At 46.0% G+C, this 19777-nt stretch overlaps 1 protein-coding gene across 10 annotated transcripts in view; it reads right to left on the bottom strand.

The window, feature by feature from the left end:
- The window catches only part of LOC109900162 (receptor-type tyrosine-protein phosphatase mu), a 317021-nt gene that overhangs the window by 26789 nt on the left and 270455 nt on the right, over nucleotides 1-19777 (bottom strand). For all 10 annotated transcript variants that reach the window (XM_031836211.1, XM_031836212.1, XM_031836213.1 and 7 more), the window contains 4 exons: nucleotides 15845-15932; nucleotides 14542-14618; nucleotides 5436-5472; nucleotides 1105-1202 (listed from right to left, as the gene is read on the bottom strand). In XM_031836211.1, the coding sequence (XP_031692071.1) occupies nucleotides 1105-1202; nucleotides 5436-5472; nucleotides 14542-14618; nucleotides 15845-15932 (300 nt within the window). The remainder of the gene's footprint in view (nucleotides 1-1104; nucleotides 1203-5435; nucleotides 5473-14541; nucleotides 14619-15844; nucleotides 15933-19777) is intronic.

Below are 19777 nucleotides of genomic sequence, written 5' to 3'. Positions count from 1 at the left end.
AGCCTCTCAGATCCCCCTGATACTTCAGCTAGCTTATCCCTGAAGAGCATCCTATAGATGAAGTCTTGGCAGAAATATCCTATTAATCCCAACCGTGTCTGACAGCTACGATGAAGATGATCAGCCAGCGATATGCTTTGGGTGGCTGCCTGCGCCACTCACTAACACATTATCTGGGGTAGTGTTATTCTCCACGTCTAGTTGTGCCTTGTGCTCCCTCCACCTGCGGTCCAGAAGGGATATAGAAACAGGAGAGAAGCTAGATCGAAAACAAACAAAACTGCTTGGCATGAACACCAAAAGCGACAGAAGCCTGGGAGAAGGGATTTCCCAAAGTTCATCAGTGGTGAAGCGGCCTAGCAGACAATGGCTGTGGAGTGAGTGGTTTTTATTATTATGGTGGAAAAGAATGCCGCTGTGCCTTCCTGCCTGCCGACCCTGGCCTGCCTGCAGCCCACTGAAGGGGCCTGGAGAGTGGAGACTCAACGGGGGGCAAGATGGGACAGCCAGGGCTGAGTGGTTAAAACAATAGCACCAGGTGGTGGGAGGATTCACCCGCTTGGCTAGCGCTTTGTGGCCGTGCATCACTCGGTTCCCTTTTGTTGATTTGATATGGTGACAGCGGGAGTTGGGGCCCTTCCTTAAATGAGCCACTGACAGGTTAGGCATGCCCTCTCTGTCGTTGTGTGTATGAGTGTGTGCGTGAGAGTGTTTATGATTGTGTGTGTGTATGCGCATGCGTGCCTGCGTATTGTTATGGGTTTGACCGTTTCAGAGAGCTTATTCGACTAACCGGTCAGATCACTCTCTGATCACGCCTCTCAAGGCTTTAACCAATGGTTGATTGGCTTGAACAAGGTCTGTACCCACACGGGACATTACACCCCAGTAGATTGACATTGTCTGGCGTTGCTTTCCAGAAAACACTCAAATGTTGGGCCCCTGGTTTCTGTATGCCAGGCCTGGAAAATGTCCACCTTTTAGTTTACTTTATTTATTGGTTGAATCAATAAAATGTACCAGAACTGAGTTTGTCTTTAGTGTGTGTAATGTGTGACTGTGTGTGTGTTTGTTTGTGTGTGTCTGTGGTCTCGTGGTACTCACCCTGCCCACCTCCACCAGGTTGGTCACCATGACGATGGTTGCAGTGTTCTCATGCCACACCATCCTCCAGAAATCATAGACTGTCTCTTGCATGGGCCCTGAGGAGAGACAGAGGGACAGAGAGAGAGAGCGAGCGAGGGAGAGAGAAAGGAGAGAAAGGGTGTGAGTGTGTGTATGCGAAGCTCTTTGTGACCATACAGACATGTTATGAATCATGTTATGAATGACACCAACATGTGATTTTCCAATATAAAAGTGTGTGTATTGTCCAAATATTGTCAGATCCTCTACTTATACCAGGTTCTTCTCATACTAATTCAATGCTCATCACATCCTTGTTAGCGTTTTTTCACATTTGTCGATTACTTGCTTGTTTTCTGAGCAATGAAAAGTGCACAGGTTCAGCTGGTTAACACCTTGTTTTTCCCAGTTGAACTTTATCAACACAGGACACTGGGGCTGTGTGCCTGTACATTCTGATCACTGTTGACAGGGCAATCAGCTAATGCCTGGATCTAAGTCAACACACACGCGGTGAATGACAAGAAGCTTAACGCCAGGAAGGGGGACAGAAATCTGTGCACACACTCTCAATTAACTCCTACACACTTTAATGTGGGCCGTGTTTAAGATTGCACCGAGCAATAAAGGATCCCTGGAAGGAATTAAGAATTACTAATTTAATTAATTCAAATTAGCATTGTTTTTTAATCAACTGGCAAATGCAAAAAAAATACTTTGGACGAGCTAATTAGCTCATGCAAATCCGTGTGTGTGTGTCCTCGAGAGCTGCGGCGTGTGTACCGTCAGCCACAGCAAATTGCTTCCAACAGCTAAAACATACACATGCGCGAGCACACACACACACGTGCGCATACACACACGAAGCTCCCTGCAGATGTTCCATATTCATGCTCACACAAACAGCCGCATTACCAAACACTGGTGTCGCATTTTAAAATGCTTGAGAATTCGCCGGATTCCAGGTGCCTTTTACCTCTAGTGCGAGCGAGCCGGTTTTCACATGCTCTCCTGGTATTCATAACCATCTCTCCAAGGAACAAGAGCCTATACACTCCCTGTTCTCCCCTGGCCCCCTTCACTCCTCCTAACAGCAACCCTCACCATTCTAGACGTATTATTTTCTAAATTAAAGGCAGATTCAGTTCAATCAGAACAGTGTGTGTCCTACAGTTACTCATCCACCCAGGGATAGGAAGGTGTTTTTCTCTGGAGGAAGTGATGGTGTTATGTAGATGATATGAAAAAAGGACTGCACTCGGGATGAATGGAGGTTTGATCTCCCAACTATTTCCTTCTAAGAGCTCTATACAAGTACCTCCCCCCTTCCCTTCCCTTCCTCCCTCCTTTCCCCTCCTTATGAACACACTTCGTGAACCTGTGAGACGTTTGCCAACTAAACCAGTCATCTGTGTTGACACAGTGTTAACAGTGGGTATGTACAACTGTGTAGAGAAAGAAAGTCTCGGCGGAGGAGAGGCGCGAAGCGCGGCTGGTGTCGTCGTCTGGGAGAAGAAAATGTGACACGACGCATCATCGTTGAGCAGCTGCGGTAAATGGCCTAGTGCGGCAGAGGGTAAAGCCAAGTCATGCAACTCCAATTAGTTGTGGAGAAGAGATTCTCCCATGGTGCACTGGGGAAATAGGACAAGGAAGTTGGAGAAAAAAGCTAAACAAAATCTTCACAGACGGCTGGAGTGGACAGGCTGTCAGAGGAGAGGCTCTGTCGTAGTAATGCTTTTCACCCTGGCACCCCGCCAGCCACAGATACAGACACACAAATTGCTGGGATTCTTCAGGAGGGAAGGAGACTAGGATATTTCTTTGCACCTTTTTTCCCCTAGAAAGAGAAACATGCCAGCCAGCCAGCGATTGTGTGAGGACCGAGTTAATAAAGAGGGGTTGTATGTATTTTAATAAATGATATTGTATTAAAAAGGCTATACAGACCTTTAGCTTCTGGGGGTGCTTTTGAGAGAAAAGGGGTGAATGGACAAAATGCACCTCCCCACACCCATGAGTAAAAACATACACTGAGTGTACAAAACATTAGGAACCCCTTCTTAATATTGAGTTGCACCCCCTTTTGCCCTCAATGGACTCTGTGTCGAAAGTGTCAATGTGTCGAAAGCGTTCCACAGGGATACTGGCCCATGTTGACTCCAGTGCTTCTCACAGTTGTGTTAAGTTGGCTGGATGTCCTTTGGGTGGTGGACCATTCATGATAGACACGGGAAACTGTTGAGCGTGAAAAACCCAGCAGCATTGCAGTTCTCGACACATTCCAACCGGTGTGCCTGGCACCTACCACCATACCACGTTCAAAGGCACGTCAATGTTTTGTCTTGCACATTCACATTCTCAATGGCACTCCTACACAATCCATGTCTTAATTGTTTCAAGGCTTAGAAATACTTCTTTAACATCTCCTCTGCTTCATCTAGACTGATTGAAGTGGATATAACAAGTGACATAAATAAGGGATCATATATTTCACCTGGATTCACCTGGTCAGTCTATGTCATGGAACGAGCCGGTGTTCTTAATGTTTTGTACACTCAGTGTATATTGTTTGGGATCCCATGCTGAATGTCCGTGACTGACAAGCGCCCGAATGGCCTGAAGCACACCTGCCTTTGATCTCTGCAAGATCTCTGCTTGTTACGATTTTCCTCTCTCTCCACCCAAAAAAAAATGGAATTCTCTTTGAAAGCTGCCCTCTAATTGCGAACGCCGGCATAACATTGAAAAAAACTAAACATGGAGAGTCCGCTGCCAACTCTGTCTGAGGCTGGTGTGCTATTATTTTCTCTCCTATTCAACGTATAGTATGACTGTGTATAGTAAATATTGTATAGTCTCATCATAAAATAGGATGGAGGTCAACCCTCTCCTAGTCTCATTCACCAGCCGGCACTCTCTCTGTTGGAAGCAATTCACCTGGGGGTTAAGACACACTACCGAGGACTAGGTATGTGTGTCCACTTGACTGTTAGCGCAGCCTGCGTTTCACTCAGTGTCATTCGTCACAGAACAGGTGTAGTTCTTCTGAGGAGACAGAGAACGGCAACTTCCAGACCCACTAGACCACCAGACTATCTACACCATTATGCAGCTCCTAGACCACCAGACTGTTTACTGGGTCGTTATGCAGCTCCCAGACCCACTAGACTGTCTACTAGGTCATTATGCAGCTCCCAGACCCATTAGACCACCAGACTGTCTACTAGGTCATTATGCAGCTCCCAGACCCACTAGACTGCCTACAAGGTCATTATGCAGCTCCCAGACCCACTAGACTGCCTACTCGGTCATTATGCAGCTCCCAGACCCACTAGACTGTCTACTAGGTCATTATGCAGCTCCCAGACCCATTAGACCACCAGACTGTCTGCTAGGTCATTATGCAGCTCCCAGACCCAGTAGACCACCAGACTGTCTACTAGGTCATTATGCAGCTCCCAGACCCACTAGACCACCAGACTGTTTACTGGGTCATTATGCAGCTCCCAGACCCACTAGACTGCCTACTAGGTCATTATGCAGCTCCCAGACCCAGTAGACCACCAGACTGTCTACTAGGTCATTATGCAGCTCCCAGACCCAGTAGACCACCAGACTGTCTACTAGGTCATTATGCAGCTCCCAGACCCAGTAGACCACCAGACTGTCTACTAGGTCATTATGCAGCTCCCAGACCCACTAGACTGTCTACTAGGTCATTATACAGCTCCCAGGCCCACTAGACCACCAGACTGTCTACTTGGTCTGACTGTGCTGGATTGGCTGTCTCTACTCGGAGGGAGCGTGGAATGGAATTACCTTCGCGCGGCTGGCCGAGAAAACATTGCCTCCAAGAATTCAACAACAATTAATGATCAACCAGAGCTCACCTCCAGCGCGATTGTGGGAAAAGCGTATGCCTGCCAGATTAATGCAGTAATACAACACACACGCTTAGACACGCATGTGCATGTACACACACCACGCCAGTACACATGAACTTATCCATTTATTTATTACTGCAATCCTCACCCCTCCCCTTTTGCTCACACAACGGATTAATTGTTCTAAGACGCTACTTCAGCACAACAAGGCTTGGACAGGCTGAAGGGAATAAAGGAGGGGGGAGGTTGGTTAGAGAGCGAGAGAGAGGGGAGTCCCACAGCTTTTTACAGATCTCTTGTATATCTGTGTTGACAGCTCTGGTGAGGCTGTCATACTGAACAGCAGACTAAAGACTTGCAGATCCAACAACAATACTGAGATATTCAGACAAGATCAAGTTTGTTGTGTGTTTCTGTTCTTACCTTGGGTAGCAATGTAGTGATTTGGCCTGTGGTAGCCCTGAAATTCGAAAGAGAAACAAATTAAAATTTTCAGCACACAGATGTCAGTATTGAACAAAATCAAGAATACAGTACAATGGGCATATTTGTTTACTTGAGTCAAGAAGCGAAACATGCTGCGGTGAAAACATATTTCAAAACATATTTTTTGTCTTAAATGACTAATTAATTCAAACCAAGTAGAAAGAAAATGTTTATTTGGATTCCATTTGAAAATACGTGCAAAAGCTCATCTTCTAAGATAATGACAACAACATGACAGCAACCACTCTAACATCCCGTCAGCAGCATTTCTCTTTCTCAAAGAATTCCTGCGGTCGGTTCACTTAAAGTGTATTGACAGCATATTTTCGATGGATAATACAGTCTGTGGATTGTGAACACGCACACAGCTGAGTTATTCTTCTGCTGTGTGGCTCTTATCTTCGGAATAGGCTCAATCTCGGAGGGATTACTCTAATCCCCTCAAATTTCATTTGGCGAGCATCTTGTATCCTAGCGAGGCCTACTGTACACGGTGGGAAGCTAAATGTTGGAGTAAAGATCCCCTCCACAAAGTCTGACCTATTGTCTTCATCTGGTCCAGCTCTTATCCACGCCATATTCCCTTTACCTCAACTATAATTAACATGGAATATAATTGGACTGAATCAAACAGGGACACCTCATCCCTCTTCTCTGATATGCTGGGCTCTCCGTCTCTCTGGGCTCTGATAGGCTGGGCTCCCTGAGACTTGTTTATCCTCTTGCTCTACATACTATCGAGGAGTTCCCACCGTGGGAGCACACGTGGCGATGAATATCAACTATGGCTATAGAGTTAGCAAGAGGCTATTAGGAGAAGGGTTCATTGGCTGGTCACGTATTCTATGTGATCATCATGTTGGAAGAAAGGTTTAGACTTCTGTTCTGACCTTCTGAAATTCCACTTAATTGGGACCTGTTAGGTCTGTGCATGGGAGACGAGCAGCACTCACACAGATGCTGCCGAGTTCACTGACTGAATGCACCACACACACAGCCAACTGCTATGGTCGTTGTCATGCCAATGACCAAAGGAGTTGGTGAGACAGCACTACAGAAACAGGCTAGAGAAACACTGGGAGGGAGCAGAAACCCAGACAGACAGTCTGCAGGGAGAGGAGAGGGCAGGTGCAGTGGAGGGAGGTAGTGTACAGATGTCTTCATGTCCGTGTCACCACGAGTCCTCTGGGGTCAAGCTGTAATTAGCTACATAGGTGACCTTGCAGAGCAGTAAGACGCGGAATGCTAATTCAACACATACGACTGGACACACGAGTGTGCTGCCAAACACGCGCGCACACACACACACACACACACAAACACAGTCAAATTGTATTCATGGAATGTTTTAATGAGTAATGTAAGGTTGATGCTTATGATTCTCTGTGAGAGGAACATTGCATTATCATAGGAGGCTTCTTGCAACAAGATAACAATTCCTCGTTTTGAAACGCAAAACGTCTACAAAGTTAATGGGCAAATTTTCCCCTCTCATATAATATCCTTCAGAATCACCTTGTTGCTATCAAGAACAATGCGAACAGTGAAACAAAGCCAGATGAAACCATATCCACTTAGAGTGCTGTCTAACGCGTACCAACTCCGGTCTTGACAACGAGAGCGGACGCTTTCAGAATTATCTCTTTATCAATCTGTGAGCACCTGAACACAATGTCTCTGACATGAAGACGCCATGTGGGCGTGTGGAAATTATTTACAGGCCCTTTCATTTCGAGAGATAGCGACTTGTTCCACCTACGCTGCAAATTTACCCTAATTTACACTGGCCTTTGAAGAGGAGAGAGATAAGTGTGCTAATGTGGCTAATGACATGTGAAAGCAAAGCTTGGCGTGGAGGTAGAGGGGGAGATGAGGAGTGAGGCGAGGAGGAGACAAGGGAGGTAAGTATACGCAGGGGGAGGTTGGTTGGCATTGGTGGCACCATGCCAGCTGGTTGATGGGAGAGGAAAATAACATTGACTGTCAACAGCAATAGCCAGGGGGGTAAACAAGGAGTGGGCTAAACTAGTGTTAAACGGTCACCCGGGAAACAAACTAATGGCCCTACAGTATGTACTGGCCGTGGACAGACTGTATCCAGAACATAGAGATGGACAGTGTTCTAGTTCTAATTCCATAGTCCAGACTGGATATACAGGACACATGGTGGTCAAAGGCAGGTCTGTTTACGCCACAGCATAGATGGACATTTGGCTCACATTTGTGATGAATGTGTGTGTGCGCGTGCATGTGAGAGACAGTCGTGGAAATCTCCAGAGTGTGTCACTGACTATCTCTTCTTTCTTCTCTCGTTATCTCTGCTGTGTCTCTCAGGTTCAACAAAAAAGATGACTCCATTTTGTTTTACTTCTACATAAATCAGAAAATGTAATTTTGATAAACATTTCCCCCAAAGAACTTTGAAGGAAACACCTTTGGGTAGAATAGGATTGAAATCTATGTTGTACAATCAGCTTCCACACAACAGCCTCTTGCATGGCCACCGGATGGTTCACAATCACAGTTGGTACAGAAGCTTATCGTTTTTGGACACAATGACAGATTCATTGAAGTATCACAAAGGCTTTTTCTCAATACCCTCTCCACTACTGTCCCGTCGATGTGGATAGGGGGGTGCTCCCTCTGCTGTTTCCTGAAGTCCACAATCATCTCCTTTGTTTTGTTGATGTTGAGTGTGAGGTTATTTTCCTGACACCACACTCACCTCCTCCCTGTAGGCCGTCTCGTTGTTGGTAATCAAGCCTACCACTGTAGTGTCGTCCGCAAACTTGATGATTGAGTTGGAGGCGTGCATGGCCATGCAGTCGTGGGTGAACAGGGAGTACAGGAGAGGGCTCAGAACACACCCTTGTGGGGCCCCAGTGTTGAGGATCAGTGGGGTGTAGATGTTGTTACCTACCCTCATCACCTGGGGGCGGCCCGTCAGGAAGCCCAGTACCCAGTTGCACAGGGCGGTGATAGCGGCAGGGGGACGCTGACCTGTGGCACAAGCAGGGCTTGTGGTGTGTGTGTGTGTGTTTACCGGGACCCTGCTGTTTGTCAGTCCATGACCCAAAGTGTGGGCTCTGTTTACATCTGAGGCTCAAAACAAATCGAAGGCAAACTTTCTGACGGGCCATGTGGATCAATGCCCCATCTCTCTCGCTCTCAAAATTATAAAACGCAACATGCAACAATTTCAAAGATTTAACGTGAACAGAGTGCTCCATGGTGGCGGTGGGGTTATGGCATGGGCAGGCATAAGCTACACACAGCAAACACAATTACATTGTCGTGCCATTCATCTGCCACCATCACCTCATGTTTCAGGATGTTGCATGGATCTGTACACAATTCCTGGAGGGTGAAAATGTCCCAGTTTTTCCATGGCCTGCATACTCAACAGACATGTCACCCATTAAGCATGTTTGGGATGCTCTGGATCAACATGTAAGACAGCGTGTTCCAGTTCCTGGAAGTCATCTGATGGAGCACTCCATCACTCTCCTTCTTGGTCAAATAGACCTTACACAGTCTTGGTCATTGTCCTGTTAACCTTTTTGGGATAGGGGGCAACATTTACACTTTTGGATGAATAGCGTGCCCAGAGTGAACTGCCTCCTACTCTGTCCCAGATGCTAATATAACAAGGTTGATGAAATCCGAGCAAGGGTAGTATTCCAGAGAGACATCAGAGACTGTAACGTTCTTTGCTTCACGGAAACATGGCTCACTCAAGAGACGCTAACTGAGTTGGTGCAGCCAGCTGGTTTCTTCACGCATCGCGCCGACAGAAAAAACGATATTTCTGGTAAGAAGAGGGGTGGGGGGTATGCCTTTTGATTAACGAGACATGGTGTGATCATAACAAAATACAGGAACTCAAGTCCTTCTGTTCACCTGACTTAGAATTCCTCACAATCAAATGTCGATCACATTATCTACCAAGGGAATTCTCTTCGATTATAATGACAGCCGTATATATTCCCCTCCAAGCAGACACATCGATGGCCCTGAACGAACTTTATTTGACTCTATGCAAACTGGAAACCACATATCCTGAGACTGCATTCATTGTAGCTGGGGATTTTAACAAGGCTAATCTGAAAACAAGACTCCCTAAATTGTATCAGCATATCGATTGCGCAACCAGGGCTGGTAAAACCCAGCCTACAGACAGAAACTAAAACAAGAAGCTCCCGTGCTCAGGACTGTTCAACGCTGGTCCGACCAATCTGATTCCACGCTTCAAGACTGCTTCGATCACGTGGATTGGGATATGTTCCTCATTGCTTCCAACAACACATTGACGAATACACTGATTCGGTGAGCGAGTTCATTAGAAAGTGCATTGACGATGTCGTACCCATAGCAACGATTCAAACATTCCCAAACCAGAAACATTGGATTGATGGCAGCATTCGCGTGAAACTGAAAGCGCGAACCACTGCCTTTAACCAGGGCAAGGTGACCGGAAACATGACCGAATACAAACAGTGTAGCTATTCCCTCCGCAAGGCAATCAAAACAAGCTAAGCGTCAGCATTAGAGACAAAGTATAGTCAAAATTCAACGGCTCAGACACAAGAGCCCCGTCGCGGACCAGGATGTCTTGCTCCCAGACAGACTAAATAACCTTTTTGCCCGCTTTGAGGACAATACAGTGCCACTGACACGGCCCGCTACCAAAACCTGCGGACTCTCCTTCACTGCAGCAGACGTTAGTAAAACATTTAAACATGTTAACCCTCACAAGGCTGCAGGCCTAGACGGCATCCCCAGCCACGTTCTCAGAGCATGCGCAGACCAGCTGGCTGGTGTGTTTACAGACATATTCAATCAATCCTTATTCCAGTCTGCTGTTCCCACATGCTTCAAGAGGGCCACCATTGTCCCTGTTCCCAAGAAAGCTAAGGTAACTGAGCTAAACGACTACCGCCCCGTAGCACTCACTTCCGTCATCATGAAGTGCTTTGAGAGACTAGTCAAGGACCATATCACCTCCACCCTACCTGACACCCTAGACCCACTCCAATTTGCTTACCGCCCAAATAGGTCCACAGATGACGCAATCGCAACCACACTGCCCTAACCCATCTGGACAAGAGAAATACCTATGTGAGAATGCTGTTCATTGACTACAGCTCAGCATTTAACACTATAGTACCCTCCAAACACGTCACCAAGATCGAGACCCTGGGTCTTGACACCGCCCTGTGCAACTGGGTACTGGACTTCCTGACGGGCCGCCCCCAGGTGATGAGGGTAGGTAACAACATCTACACCCCACTGATCCTCAACACTGGGGCCCCACAAGGGTGTGTTCTGAGCCCTCTCCTGTACTCCCTGTTCACCCACGACTGCATGGCCATGCACGCCTCCAACTCAATCATCAAGTTTGCGGACGACACTACAGTGGTAGGCTTGATTACCAACAACGAGACGGCCTACAGGGAGGAGGTGAGTGTGGTGTCAGGAAAATAACCTCACACTCAACATCAACAAAACAAAGGAGATGATTGTGGACTTCAGGAAACAGCAGAGGGAGCACCCCCCTATCCACATCGACGGGACAGTAGTGGAGAGGGTAGTAAGTTTTAAGTTCCTCGGCATACACATCACGGATAAACTAAATTGGTCTACCCACACAGACAGCGTGGTGAAGAAGGCGCAGCAGCGTCTCTTCAACCTCAGGAGGCTGACGAAATTCGGCTTGTCACCAAAAGCACTCACAAACTTCTACAGATGCACAATCGAGAGCATCCTGACGGCTGTATTACCGCCTGGTATGGCAACTGCTCCGCCCACAACCGTAAGGCTCTCCAGAGGGTAGTGAGGTCTGCACAACGCATCACTGGGGGCAAACTACCTGCCCTCCAGGACACCTACACCACCTGATGTCACAGGAAGGCCATAAAGATCATCAAGGACAACAACCACCCGAGCCACTGCCTGTTCACCCCGCTATCATCCAGAAGGCGAAGTCAGTACAGGTGAATCAAAGCAGGGGCCGAGAGACTGAAAAACAGCTTCTATCTCAAGGCCATCAGACTGTTAAACAGCTACCACTAACACTGAGTGGCTGCTGCCAACATACTGACTCAACTCCAGCCACTTTAATAATGTAGAAATGTATGTAAAAATGTATCACTAGCCACTTTAAACAATGCTACTTAATATAATGTTTACATACCCTACATTACTCATCTCATATGTATATGTATATACTGTACTCTGTATAATCTACTGCATCTTTATGTTATACATGTATCACTAGCCACTTTAAACTATGCCACTTCGTTTACATACCCTACATAACTCATCTCATATGTATATACTGTACTGTATACCATCTACTCCATCTTGCCTATGCCGTTCTGTACCATCACTCATTCATATATCTTTGTGTACATATTCTTTATCCCTTTACACTTGTGTGTATAAGGTAGTAGTTTTGGTATTGTTAGGTTAGATTACTTGTTGGTTATTACTGCATTGTCGGAACTAGAAGCACAAGCATTTCGCTACACTCGCATTAACATCTGCTAACCATGTGTATGTGACAAATACATTTGTTTTGATTTATTATTAGTATTGGATAGACAAAAAACTGAAGTTTCTAAAACTGTTGATGTCTGTAAGTTTTACAGAACTCATATGGCAGGTGAAAACCTGAGAAAAATCCAACCAGGAAGTGGGAAATCTGAGGTTTGTAGTTTTTCAACTCAGCCCCCATTGAAGATACAGGGTGATGTTAGTTATTTTTCACTTCCCAAGGCTTCCACTAGATGTCAACAGTATTTAGAACCTGTTTTGAGGATTCTACTCTAAAGGAGGGGCTCATAAGGACTCTTTGAGTGAGTGGTCTGGCAGAGAGCCACAGCCTCGGTCTGTCGCGCTCACGTGAAAGGTAGCTACGTTCCACTTCATTTGTACAGACAATTGAATTGTCCGGTTGGAACATTAATGAAGTTTTATGTTAAAAACATCCTGAAGATTGATTCCATACTTAGGTTGGCATGTTTCTACGGGCTGTAACAGAACTTTTTGAACTTTTCGTCCGAAGTTCGGCGCGACCTGAACGCGCTTTTGGATTTGTTTACCAAACGCCATAACAAAAGAAGATATTTGGACATAACTGATGGACATTATCGAACAAATCAAAACATTTATGGTGGAACTGGGATTCCTGGGAGTGCATTCTGATGAAGATCATCAAAGGTAAGTGAATATTTAAAATGCTATTTCTGAGCAATGTTGACTACCCAATATGGCGGGTATCTTTTTGGCTGCTTTGTTGTCTAAAGGCTGTACTCAGATTATTGCATGGTTTGCTTTCTCTGTAAAGTCTTTCTGAAATCTGACACAGCGGTTGCATTAAGGAGACGTTTATCTAAAGTTCCATGTATAATAGTTGTATCTTTATCAATGTTTATTATGAGTATTTCTGTAAATTGATGTGGCAATATCACCGCATGTTTTAGAACTACTGAACGTAATGCGCCAATGTAAACTCAGTTTATTTGATATAAATATGAACTTTATCAAACAAAACATACATGTATTGTGTAACAAAGTCCTATGAGTGTCATCTGATGAAGATCATCAAAGGTTAGTGATTCATCTTATCTTTATTTCTGCTTTTTGTGACTTCTCTGTTTGCCTGGAAAAAATGGCTGTGTTTTTCTGTGGCTTGGTGGTGACCTAACAATTGTTTGTGGTGCTCTCGCTGTAAATCCTTTTTGAAATCAGACACTGTGGCTGGATTAATGAGAATTTTATCTTTAAAATGGTGTGAAATATTTGTATGCTTGAGGAATTTTAATTATGAGATTTTTGTTGTTTTGACGCCCTGCACTTTCACTGGCTATTGCGGGGAGTTCTTGAAAGGTTGAAAAACAAATGATAGTCCCACTAAGCACAAACCAGATGGGATGGCATATAGCTGCAGAAAGCTGTGGTAGCCATGCTGGTTAAGTGTGCTTTGAATTCTGAATAAATCACAGAAAGTGTCACCAGTAAAGCACTATCACACCACCTACATGCTTCACGGTGGGAAACACACATGCAGAGATCTTCCTTTCACCTGCTCTGCGTCTCACAAAGACACGGCAGTTGGAACCATAAAGCTCAAATTTGGACTCATCAGACCAAAGGACAGATTTCCAGTGGTCTAATGTCCATTGCTCGTGTTTCTTTGCCCAAGCAAGTCTCTTCTTACTATTGGTGTCCTTTAGTAGTGGTTTCTTTGCAACAATTCAACCATGAATGTGTGATTCACACAGTCTCCTCTGAACAGTTGATGTTGAGATATGTCTATTACTTGAACTATGTGAAGCATTTATTTGCATTTATCTGCAATTTCTGAGGCTGGTAACTCTAATGAACTTATCCTCTGCTGTAGAGGTAACTCTGGGTCTTCCTTTCCTGTGACGGTCCTCATAAGAGCCAGTTTCATCACAGCGCTTGATGGTTTTTGTGCACTTGAAGAAACTTTCAAAGTTCTCTTTGCTTACTTGAGCTGTTCTTGCCATAATACCGACTTGGTCATTTACCAAATAGGGCTGTCTTCTGTATACCACCCCTACCTTGTCACAACACAACTGATTTGCTCAAACACATTAAAGCACACAACTTAACAAGGCACACCTTGAATTGAATTGCATTCCAGGTGAAGATGGTTGAGAGAATGCCACGAGTGTTCAATGCTGTAATCAAGGCAAAGGGTGGCTACTTTGAAGAATCTTGATTTGTTTAAAACTTTTTTGGTTCCTACATGATTCCATATGTGTTATTTCATAGCTTTGATGTCTTCACTATTATTCTGCAATGAAGAAAACAGTGAAAATAAAGATAAATCCCGGAATGAGTAGGTGTGTCTAAACTTCTGAATGGTGTGCGGGAAGAGGAGGAGAGCGGGTAGGAGGATTGTGAGTTTAAGCAGGAGCCTGATCATCATCTCATTCCATCTGAGAGCTATGCGTGTGCACAGACACACGCTGGCTGACCTTTATGTCTAAGCCCAGGCTGGTGTTGTACTTACATCCACGTAATTTGCATTAATGTAATCGGAGCTCTGCTCTCCCTCGATAGCCTGCAGCCGGACGCGGGAGTGATCATCTTGATAAAGACAGGACAGAGAGAAAGAAAAAACAAGAGAGAGGACGAGAAAACAAGGCCCCATTAGTAATATTGATGAGACAGAGAGGAAAACACTGGTCGGCTATCCCTGTGGAGGAGAGTGTCCACCGAGTTTAAGGTCATCAACTCCTGCACATACTGCAAAACTACCTAGCCACTGTGCTGATGTCTAACATATGCCCTCTAGAACAAAGTCTTTCCTGGGTTAATAAGTTGATTTAGTCCCTATTCATTTGGATACCAGTCAACAATTATTTGTAAGATAACAATGCTGTTCAGTTGTTCAGTTACAGTTTTCAGTTATTGTTTCACCTTAGTTGTTGTTGGGATTCAAAGTGATGGATCTGGGCACAGTAAGAGCCTGTATCACCAGTTAGGTGCAGAGAAGTTTGGGCAGTCAACTACTGTGACGTGTGACTCTACTTAATCAAATTCACCACATGACAGAGCTCGGTTGTGAAACAAGTGTCTCTCCATTAGTCATAACAATTCATTATGACTGATAGGAGAACGATCTTCTCTGATCTCCTTCTTTCTCTCCCATTGCACAGAGGAGATGCTAACGTACTCTGAATGATTTATTCACTAATTATTATAACCGGCAGAAAACTGTCAGTCCCCCCCAATGTGCCCTCCAGCTCATTGGTTGTCGCGCCATGTGCAGCACTACGATTGGTCGGTTGCTCATTTGCAGGGACAGGAAGTGTCAGGAATCTTATTGACATGGAAATAACTGGGGCGGTCACCTCATTACTGATGGGGTTGTGTGTGTGTGTGTGTGTGTGTGTGTGTGTGTGTGTGTGTGTGTGTGTGTGTGTGTGTGTGTGTGTGTGTGTGTGTGTGTGTGTGTGTGTGTGTGTGTGTGTGTGTGTGTGTGTATCGGAGTAGGCCGATGGGGAAAAAATAAATGTGTGAAATGGTTCTGTAGAGAAAGATGGAACCCTAGGCCATGTCAAGGCTCATTTTCATAATTGCCAAGTCAATTAGGACCGCCTGTGTTGTATCCACATGCACATTCAACGTGGTTTGGAATGAGGATCATAGCTTCAAGAAACATTTTTCATATGATCCTATCTTTATGTTGCTTTACAATAACAGACAATATATCAATGACATTTTTCACAATAATGTTCACAAATCCATATCTAGCCATTAGGGGATTGAATGACAACAACAAATACTAGTGACATATCATTTGTACCCACATGCAATGATGTTTCCGTATCGGTTCTTCATCCTGTTCTCGTCTTTCTTGGCAGAGTCCCATGGTGCAGACTGTCCTTCAAAGAAGCTCTGTGGAGAAAAAAAAGAGAGAGAGAGTGAGATTGTAAATACAACCTATATTTATGTTTATTTATTTTCCCTTTCATACTTCAACTATTTGCACATCATTACAATACTGTTTATAGACATATGACATTTGAAATGTCTATTTCAAAAAAACCTTTTGTGAGTGTTTACTGTTCATTTCAATTTTTGTCCTTTTGTTTATTATCTATTTCACTTGCTTTGGCAATGTAAACATGTGTGTTCCCATGCCAATAAAGCCCCTTAAATTGAATTGAGAGAGAGAAAGAAAGAGAAGACATGAAAGGTCCAAAGGGTTAGGAGGTCAGCTCTTTAAATGACAACCCAGCGGCAGATCCTGTCGGGTCAAAAGAGGAGACACATTATTAAAAATAGAGATATATATCTATCCACATCATTATTAGACATGAAAGGAGGCAGGAAAATAGCCTTCTGGGAACCTTTTCAGAAAAGGTGCCCATTACGCTGGTGCTGTAAGCCAATCAGAATCGTCCTCACCGAGGTAGAACACCAGTCCAGCACAAACTGTACCAACATACTCCTCTAAAGGACTAGTTCCCCCGAAAAATAACATGAGATGAAATAGAATAAAAACAACCACATATAGACACTGGGCTGATAAAACCCTACTCTGCCCGAGCAGAGCACCTCATGAAAAATGTATCATATTAGTTTTTTGCCATTCTGATCTCGCACCGGGACATGCAATTAGGACTAATTATTAAAATAAACATCAGCACTGGAGTGGTGCTGGTGAGGCAGCTGCCTGCTGCCTCTTCCCCCGTAAGTTAATGTCTCCTCCAGCTCCCTCTTCCCCTGTAAGTTAATGTCTCTTCCAGCTGCCTGCTCCCTCTTCCCCCTGTAAGTTGATGCCTCCTCCAGCTCCCTCTTCCCCCTGTAAGTTCATGTCTCCTCCAGCTGCCTCTTCCCCCTGTAAGTTAATGTCTCTTCCAGCTCCCTCTTCCCCCTGAAAGTTCATGTCTCCTCCAGCTGCCTCTTCCCCCTGTAAGTTAATGTCTCCTCCAGCTCCCTCTTCCCCTGTAAGTTAATGTCTCCTCCAGCTCCCTCTTCCCCTGTAAGTTAATGTCTCCTCCAGCTGCCTCTTCCCCTGTAAGTTAATGTCTCCTCCAGCTCCCTCTTCCCCCTGTAAGTTAATGCCTCATCCAGCTGCCTCTTCCCCCTGTAAGTTCATGTCTCCTCCAGCTGCCTATTCCCCCTGTAAGTTAATGTCTCCTCCAGCTGCCTCTTCCCCCTGTAAGTTAATGTCTCTTCCAGCTGCCTGCTGCCTCTTCCCCTGTAAGTTAATGTCTCCTCCAGCTCCCTCTTCCCCTGTAAGTTCATGTCTCCTCCAGCTGCCTCTTCCCCCTGTAAGTTAATGTCTCCTCCAGCTCCCTCTTCCCCCTGTAAGTTAATGTCTCCTCCAGCTCCCTTTTCCCCCTGTAAGTTAATGTCTCCTCCAGCTCCCTTTTCCCCCTGTAAGTTAATGTCTCTTCCAGCTCCCTCTTCCCCCTGTAAGTTAATGTCTCCTCCAGCTCCCTCTTCCCCCTGTAAGTTAATGTCTCTTCCAGCTGCCTGCTGCCTCTTCCCCTTTAAGTTAATGTCTCCTCTATCTGCCTCTTCCCCCTGTAAGTTAATGTCTCCTCCAGCTCCCTCTTCCCCTGTAAGTTAATGTCTCCTCCAGCTCCCTCTTCCCCTGTAAGTTATTGTCTCCTCCAGCTCCCTCTTCCCCCTGTAAGTTAATGTCTCCTCCAGCTGCCTCTTCCCCCTGTAAGTTAATGTCTCTTCCAGCTCCCTCTTCCCCCTGTAAGTTAATGTCTCCTCCAGCTCCCTCTTCCCCCTGTAAGTTAATGTCTCCTCCAGCTCCCTCTTCCCCCTGTAAGTTAATGTCTCTTCCAGCTGCCTGCTGCCTCTTCCCCTTTAAGTTAATGTCTCCTCTATCTGCCTCTTCCCCCTGTAAGTTAATGTCTCCTCCAGCTCCCTCTTCCCCTGTAAGTTAATGTCTCCTCCAGCTCCCTCTTCCCCTGTAAGTTATTGTCTCCTCCAGCTCCCTCTTCCCCCTGTAAGTTAATGTCTCCTCCAGCTCCCTCTTCCCCCTGTAAGTTAATGTCTCTTCCAGCTCCCTCTTCCCCCTGTAAGTTAATGTCTCCTCCAGCTGCCTCTTCCCCCTGTAAGTTAATGTCTCCTCCAGCTCCCTCTTCCCCTGTAAGTTAATGTCTCCTCCAGCTCCCTCTTCCCCTGTAAGTTAATGTCTCCTCCAGCTCCCTCTTCCCCTGTAAGTTAATGTCTCCTCCAGCTGCCTCTTCCCCCTGTAAGTTAATGTCTCCTCCAGCTCCCTCTTCCCCCTGTAAGTTAATGTCTCCTCCAGCTGCCTCTTCCCCCTGTAAGTTAATGTCTCCTCCAGCTGCCTGCTGCCTCTTCCCCTGTAAGTTAATGTCTCCTCTATCTGCCTCTTCCCCCTGTAAGTTAATGTCTCCTCCAGCTCCCTCTTCCCCTGTAAGTTAATGTCTCCTCCAGCTCCCTCTTCCCCTGTAAGTTATTGTCTCCTCCAGCTCCCTCTTCCCCCTGTAAGTTAATGTCTCCTCCAGCTCCCTCTTCCCCCTGTAAGTTAATGTCTCTTCCAGCTCCCTCTTCCCCCTGTAAGTTAATGTCTCCTCCAGCTGCCTCTTCCCCCTGTAAGTTAATGTCTCCTCCAGCTCCCTCTTCCCCTGTAAGTTAATGTCTCCTCCAGCTGCCTCTTCCCCCTGTAAGTTAATGTCTCCTCCAGCTCCCTCTTCCCCCTGTAAGTTAATGTCTCCTCCAGCTGCCTCTTCCCCCTGTAAGTTAATGTCTCCTCCAGCTGCCTGCTGCCTCTTCCCCTGTAAGTTAATGTCTCCTCCAGCTCCCTCTTCCCCTGTAAGTTAATGCCTTCTCCAGCTGCCTCTTCCCCCTGTACGTTAATGCCTCCTCCAGCTGCCTCTTCCCCCTGTAAGTTAATGTCTCCTACAGCTCCCTCTTCCCCTGTAAGTTAATGCCTCCTCCAGCTGCCTCTTCCCCCTGTAAGTTCATGTCTCCTCCAACTCCCTCTTCCCCCTGTAAGTTAATGTCTCCTCCAGCTCCCTTTTCCCCCTGTAAGTTAATGCCTCCTCCAGCTGCCTATTCCCCCTGTAAGTTCATGTCTCCTCCAGCTGCCTCTTCCCCCTGTAAGTTAATGTCTCTTCCAGCTGCCTCTTCCCCTGTCAGTTAATGTCTCCTCCAGCTCCCACTTCCCCTGTAAGTTCATGTCTCCTCCAGCTGCCTCTTCCCCCTGTAAGTTAATGTCTCCTCCAGCTCCCTCTTCCCCCTGTATTTTAATGTCTCCTCCACCTGCCTCTTCCCCCTGTAAGTTAATGTCTCCTCCAGCTGCCTCTTCCCCCTGTAAGTTCATGTCTCCTCCAGCTGCCTCTTCCCCCTGTAAGTTAATGTCTCTTCCAGCTGCCTGCTGCCTCTTCCCCTGTAAGTTAATGTCTCCTCTATCTGCCTCTTCCCCCTGTAAGTTAATGTCTCCTCCAGCTCCCTCTTCCCCTGTAAGTTAATGTCTCCTCCAGCTCCCTCTTCCCCTGTAAGTTATTGTCTCCTCCAGCTCCCTCTTCCCCCTGCAAGTCAATGTCTCCTCCAGCTCCCTCTTCCCCCTGTAAGTTAATGTCTCCTCCAGCTCCCTCTTCCCCTGTAAGTTAATGTCTCCTCCAGCTCCCTCTTCCCCCTGTAAGTTAATGTCTCTTCCAGCTCCCTCTTCCCCCTGTAAGATAATGTCTCCTCCAGCTCCCTCTTCCCCCTGTAAGTTAATGTCTCCTCCAGCTCCCTCTTCCCCCTGT

The sequence above is a fragment of the Oncorhynchus kisutch genome, linkage group LG11 (assembly GCF_002021735.2).
Source record: "Oncorhynchus kisutch isolate 150728-3 linkage group LG11, Okis_V2, whole genome shotgun sequence".
Taxonomy (NCBI): domain Eukaryota; kingdom Metazoa; phylum Chordata; class Actinopteri; order Salmoniformes; family Salmonidae; genus Oncorhynchus; species Oncorhynchus kisutch.
This window is presented reverse-complemented; position numbering and strand designations above follow the sequence as displayed.